Raw genomic sequence first — 6,853 nt, 5'->3', positions numbered from 1 at the left:
TTACAAAAAAGCCAGGTGGCGGTGATTTGTTGCCCAAATCTCTTGATTTTTTTCTGGAAAGAAATGATTTCTCTTTATACAAAATCCCTGGCAGCAGCACTTATCATTCATACTTTGTCATAGTTGAATCTGAATTGTCTCACGTTTCCTGGCACTTCTTTAAACTCTGAGGATTAACCAGAGGTAATCTGAGGGCAAAGGCTTTTGGTTAATCTCTTGTGGACCTCCATGGCAGTTGATCTGCAAATCTTAAACTAGTTCACGAAAAACTAGGGGAAGGTTTGGATAAGACCCCATATCAAAACTGGTTTTGAATTTTCAAAATTCTAATTCACTCTAATTTAAAAATTCTGTGCTGCCCTTTTAGATCATCCTGCCACTAAATCACCCATCCTAAAATATTATATCACCTTTTTAGGAGAAAGCAGAGCTATTATTTTTTTCAAAGTTTGTTTTGACTTAGAATTTAGTAGGAATATCAGACAGATACCAGTTACAGCATTTACCGGTATTCCAGTCCCCTGCCCCACCTTTCACAGGAGACTCAATGGAGTGGGACATTTACAAGTGAGTATTGAGTAGAAGCCCTGTGCTGGTGCAGTAACCACAGTAGGGGCTTGTTAGTGAGAAAAACCAAGATGTGCAGTGAGTCTAATTCATTTTGGATTTATTTTGGATGCTTAATGATCAGTGCAAAAGAACTGTGCCTGTTTTAGCCTAAAATTAGCATCCACAACCCCCTTTTCCTGACGTGTAACCTTAATTGTAGAAAAGAAAAAAGAACACCTACAGTATGTCAAATTCTAGATTTGGTGCTTTGTATCTTCCTGGAGGGTAGGTATGGTATTATTACCGTTCTTTAGATGAAGTTTGAAGGGGTCAGGAGGCTTGACCAAAGACTAACCAGCAACTGGGGCTTGGGGAGAGCCGTTTTGAAATCTGACAGGCCTGCCACACCTCTTCTGGTCAGGGTCTAACCCGGAGCCGGAGTTAAACAGCGCAGAGAGCCGTGAAGTGGGACAAATGGCGGGTTTCACTCCGCCAGCACTGCCGCCTCGGACATTGGGCCTGCAGGGGCAGCCTCCCCAAGGTCAAGGTCCTGCCCAGGAAGAGCAGACGCTCCGCGAGGACCGGCGATCCACGTGCTGCAGGGCCCACGTTCTGCCCACCCTCCAAACCCCGCGCCGCCGGGGCCCTGGGCACTGTCAACTCACTACCACGCCCTCCTTTGCTCTGGAGGCGTTTAACTCACCGGGCCGGCCTGTTTCAGTCCCTGCCGGCTTTCCAAGGCGCAAAACGTGTGCACTGCGCTTGCCCCTGCGGGCACCTGAGAACTGGGTTAAAGCCTCGGTGCTTACTGCCCACCACGCCCCGCTCTCCCTTGGTGGCTCGCGAAGGGCGGCCCGCGGCAGCGCTCCAAGTGCGGTCGCCAGGGACCCCGCAGTCCCAAGGCCAGCTTTCCACCCCCGGATCGCGCGTGGAGGTGTCCAGGGGGGTGGGGCGGAGGAGGGGTGCAGGAGCGAGCCGGGGCGCACACCCGCGGGCCCCACGCCCCGGGCCGCCTCGCGCATCCCGCGGCGCAGGCCTCCGCGGGGGCGGGGGGGGGAAGGCGAGGCGCGGCAACCGCTGCAGGCGGGACTCGGGCTGCGGCCCCCCCCAGGCCGCCGCGGCTCCTCCCGCCGCCCCACCTCCTGCCCCAGGCTGCCCGCGCGGCCCGCCCCCGGTCGCCGCGCCGCCCGCAGGTGCAGCCGCGGCGGCCACCGAGTAGGTGCGCGGGGATGATCTCACTCGCGCGCTCGGCGCCAGGAGGAGGAGGAGCGGGAGCCGACCCAACTTCCGGGTAGTGCCGCCGCACGCCACCGGCATCTTGCTTTTCCTCCCCCTCCCCCCGCTGCACCCCTCGCCTCTCCCTCCTTTCCTTTATTCCCGGCCCCACCTGCCAAAATGAACAGCTCGGACGAGGAGAAGCAGCTGCAGCTCATCACCAGTCTGAAGGAGCAAGGTAGGCGGGCGCGCGGCCGCCAGGTGCGGGCCGCCGCGGCCCGTGGGCGGGGACGACTCCCCGGCGCTGGGTTTGGGCTGCGGCGGGCGGGGGAATGTCGCGGCCGCCGCGCTCACCCCGCAGTCTCGTCCCCTGTGCGGGAGCGTCCTCCGCGCCCCGCGCGCCTTGGAGAGCCAGGGGCCGCGGGTAAAGTGCGGGTGCCGGGGGCGTGGGGCCCGGCAGTGCGGGAAGCGCTCCCCGCAGGTTGCTTGAGCTGGCGATCGCGGGCAGGGGGAAGGGACCGGGATTTGGGGCGGACGAGGACCCAGGGCACCCCCTCACACGCGGGAGAGGCAGGTGCGCCAGATGTCTCGGGAGGAGGCGATTTGGGCAGCCCCGCCGGCCCTGCTCGTCGGCCGCGGCCCCACCCTTGCACAGTGGCGCTGGGAGGCCTGCCGCGCAGCTTCGCAGCCTTCCCTGCTTTTCAGTCGGCTTCGGTCTAGTTCCTCTTTCCTTCCCCAGCCAGATTCCAGGCCATGATGTGTTTCACCACTTAACCATTTTTAACAGTCTGTTAGTCAGTGAGCCAACACCCGATTTGGCTCTGGCCTGCAGGACTGCCAGGCCGTGTCCTTGCATTTCCACGCTGCCAGGTAACTGGAGATTACCTCCTCTTAAAGAACTGTTCTGATCAATCATTTTCATCTCTTACTGCACTTCTCAACAAAGCCAAATTAGCGATCAAACGTGAGTTCGACACTCTCCATTTAAAATTACTGTTATTACCCTGGCCAAGGGTGGCCTGAGAATATGGGTCAAGAGAGAGGGGAACTGCACAGATTTAGGAAATAAAAATGTGTAGGAACATGTGCTTTCCTGAATCACTTGGTGACATGGCCACAGAGTGGGAGAGGTTCTGCTCTGTGGCTAATCCTGCTGTTCTCTTGCTCTTTCACTTCTGTTGGCTCAACTTACCAACTCTGTGAACTTGGAAGAATCTCTTCCCTTCCATGGGTCTTGTGGTTATTATGCCTTACCTGACTAAAGACGGGCTGAACCAGGTGATTTTATAAGGTCCTGTCCAGTACTATGACCTTTTGCTCCTGGAAACCACAAACATAGCATTTGCTGGGGTGTGTGGACTTCTCTGGAGTTGACACTCCTGGAAACAAATCTCAGCATATTTACCAATCCTGTTACCTTGGGGAAATTATTACCTCACTGAAATGGACAGAGCACATTTCTTTGTGGTATCTAGCATTTAGAAAGTGTTGGATAAATGTTAATGGCTTTTGCCTTCCCAGTACCTTCAACTCCCTTCCTAGACTAGACTAGCCATGGTATTGGAATTTTAGCGAATGTATTTCCTTGATTATGGGCATATCAAAGGCAATAGAACAGACTTTGAAATTTGTGTTTCTTAAAAGGTGCACTTTTTTTAAGTATTGAGTCTGGTTACACAAGTGTTGGGATTTTTTCAGACCATCTCAAAACCAGGGCATTTATTTGTCATTGGATCATAGACTGTGATAATAATTGACTTATTTCAAGAGCATTTGATTGCTGTTTGACCCATGGAACTAACCCAGAAGCTAGGGATTTGAGGTGGAAAGACAGGCAACTAGGTGTTTGGGCTCTTCCCAGTATGATAATTAATTTTGTAAGCTGATGGTGTATATGATTTATTTTTTATACTACCTGTTAACGTTGAAAATAATTCCACCACTCCTGTTAAATGTGGACAAGAAGAACCAATATTGATGAACACTCTATTTTTCCTTTTTCAACACTGACTAAAACATATTCATTTATTCCTTTAACAAATACTTAACCAGATATCTACCATATATGAGCCCCATGTGGTAGCTACTAGGGGTGGAGATAGTGAGCCAGACAGACAGTCTTTGCTCCCCCCAAGTTTATTGTCTCGTAGACAGTCATGAATCAAATAGTCACATGGATGTGTACAATTACCAGTGTTGTTTTTTTTTTTTTTAGGATAGATTCTTAGGGAATTGTTGGATCAGAGGGCCAGTAGACATAAAGTTTTGCCAGGCATCGCCAAAGTGCCCCCCAAAATGGCTGTACCAGTCCACATTCCCCCCAGCAGTGCCCATTTTCCCCCACACTTGTCAATGTTGACCAACAGCAGTCTTTACTAATTTTGGCAGTCTGACAAGTTTCTTAATTTTTGCCAACCCGATGAACAAAAGTAGTACCTTTAGAAAAATGGTATTACCTGGTTCTCAGTGAGGTTTGAAATCTTTCTACGTGTTTATTGACCATGTAGGTTTCCTCATCTCATTTCTTCCTTAGTGAATTTTCAGTCAGAACTTGGAACCCAATCCCCAGGAGGGTGTTCAGAAAGAAGATTCCTATCTACTCTGAATGGCAGAGCTGACGGCAGCCTTCCCTAATGTGAAGCCTTCAGTGGTGTGGTGAATAAGGTTGCTTTTGACAAAAGTTGTGAAATGTAATGACGGAGTCTGTCATAATATGAACAATCTCTAATTTATACTTACCATTCCCTAAGCTCTATGTCTTATAAATCACACCCACTTCTGAATTACTTCAAAACATTGTATGTTCCCTTCTCGTGAATGGTATAATTAGCTATATTATGTCTTTCTAGAAAGTTATATTATGTCCCTTTAAAAAAATTAGCCAGTGTGTGATTGCTTATGTTCAAGCAGATGTTGAGGTAATGAGGTAATTCTCTTTTTGTCCTTTTTGGAGCTTTATTTTATTGGACTGATTGATGTCTTTAATGCACTGACAAATGGCAACTTGGGGTACTATTTCCGATGCATATTTCCTAGCTACTAAAGTGGACATTTCCCTTACAAAACATCATACAATTTGCTCCCCCTCCAGAATGCTGCTGGGAAATGATCGACTTAGCTCAGCATTTGTTTAAGGTACATGATTTTCTTTGTAATGTATTCATTGCACATGCATTGAATATTCATAGCCAGGCACTGTGCTAGGCATCAGAGATAGAGTGATGAATAAAACCTTGTCCCTGCTGGTGGGGAGTTCCTAGTCTAGAGATGGTGGTAGGCATGTAAATTCCAGGAAGAGTGTCTAGGAGGCCTAGTTTGGGTCATGGGTTTAAGTCCTTTGGGCCGGGAAGGGCAGGGCACCTTGATTGGCAGCTCCCACAAAGACCAGTGGATTGGAGTAGTTGTCCAAAAAAGCATGGCGCGCCACTACCAGAAGAGGGGATGCAGGCTGGGCAGACAGAGACAACAGCTGTCCACTGAACTGGTCCTTTGGAACTTGGTGAGGACGTTTTGCAGGTGGTGATTGCTACCCAGCAGTGAGGATGCTATCGTGTAAGACCAGAGCTACAACCCCCACACTGAAAACACTGTCCTACAGTAAGATGATGGGTTTTGAAGCAAGGTAACCTCCTTTTATCTTTAGAGTTAGTTATCATTTTCCCCAAGACTATAGAGATAGTGCTTGAGGTTCATTTGGAAGTTTAGCCAGGCTTATTCTTAGAGCGGAGTTAGTAATTAAAGAGGCTCCCAGTGTTCCCTTGACGGCTAGGCCAGAAAGTAGCTAGAGCATTATTTTGACAAAGGGGGCCAAACGACTGCCTACCACGGTGACCTTATCAGTCTGGAAAAGCTGAAGCATTGTCAGTCTTGGATACATACAAAGTCAGTAGAAAGCAGTTTGGGATTAAATGGTTGCCATGTTGTCAAGTGCAAGCTTGGCTTTGCATCGTTATTTTTCCAAGTGTGGTTTGGGGGCCACCAGTCTCTGAATAACCGGGGTACATATGCACTTTCTTACCTATTATTTATAAAAAGAAGCCTGGTAAGTAAATCTTTCTTCATCTGGGTATATTTTTGTAAAATCGACATTTGCAATGTTTTGCTTTTACAACAAAGTATACTGTAGGTTGAGAAAAGTGCACGAACTATGAATGAACATCTCAAGGAATTATTTTATTTTTATTTTTTTTAAAGATTTTATTTATTTATTTGAGACAGAGAGAATGAGAGAGAGAGAGCACATGAGAGGGGGGAGGGTCAGAGGGAGAAGCAGGCTCCCTGCTGAGCAGGGAGCCCGATGCGGGACTCGATCCAGGGACTCCAGGATCATGACCTGAGCCGAAGGCAGCCGCTTAACCAACTGAGCCACCCAGGCGCCCTCAAGGAATTATTGAAAAAAATGTTTCTAACAACACTTGAATCAGAACATCTCCAGAAACCCATTCATAACCCCTGTAATCGTGATCGCCTGCCTTTCCCCAATATCTGTGTCACCAAGGTTTTGCCAGTTTCTGGAAGATAAGTAAATAGAATCGTGCAGGATGCAGTATTTGTTTCTGTCTTCTTTCACTCATGATGTGTGAGATTTATCAGCAGTGTTGTGTGTAGTTGTAGTTGATTTATTTGCATTGCTGAAGAGTATTCCACTGTATGAATACGCCAAAGAAAGTTTTTTTTTTTTTAAAGATTTCATTTATTTGACAGAGAGAGACACACAGCAAGAGAGGGAACACAAGCAGGGGGAGTGGGAGAGGGAGAAGCAGGCTCCCTGCTGAGCAGGGAGCCCGATGTGGGGCTCGATCCCAGGATCCCGGGATCATGACCCGAGCCGAAGGCAGACGCCCAACAACTGAGCCACCCAGGCGCCCCGCCAAAGAAAGTTTTTAAGTGAATATACTGTAGACTAGAAGTCAGCAGACTTATCCTGTAAATGGCCAGATAGTAAGTATTTTAGGCTTTGTGGGACACTTGGTGTTTGTTGCAAACCAACATCAGTATGTTAAAAATGTAACTTCCTCCTAAAGTTTGTGAGCTCCTGCCCAAGAGACACCAACTGGGCAACCCTCCATGAGATGGACCCTCAGCATGG

At 48.7% G+C, this 6,853-nt stretch overlaps 1 protein-coding gene across 2 annotated transcripts in view; it reads left to right on the top strand.

Annotated features, from left to right (window-relative positions):
* Nucleotides 1-1,703: 1,703 nt before the first annotated feature.
* SHTN1 (shootin 1) overlaps nt 1,704-6,853 on the top strand; it is a 97,956-nt gene continuing 92,806 nt past the window's right edge. Inside the window, exon 1 of one of the 2 annotated variants that reach the window (XM_032423449.1) lies at nt 1,704-2,002. In XM_032423449.1, coding sequence (XP_032279340.1) covers nt 1,945-2,002 — 58 coding nt within the window. In that variant the 5' untranslated portion in view covers nt 1,704-1,944. The remainder of the gene's footprint in view (nt 2,003-6,853) is intronic. The other variant, XM_032423450.1, reaches the window with a different exon arrangement.

This window comes from Phoca vitulina, unplaced genomic scaffold (assembly GCF_004348235.1).
Source record: "Phoca vitulina isolate PV1807 unplaced genomic scaffold, GSC_HSeal_1.0 scaffold28, whole genome shotgun sequence".
Taxonomy (NCBI): domain Eukaryota; kingdom Metazoa; phylum Chordata; class Mammalia; order Carnivora; family Phocidae; genus Phoca; species Phoca vitulina.
Note: the sequence above shows the minus strand (reverse complement) of the source record. Positions and strands in the feature narration are given on the sequence as shown.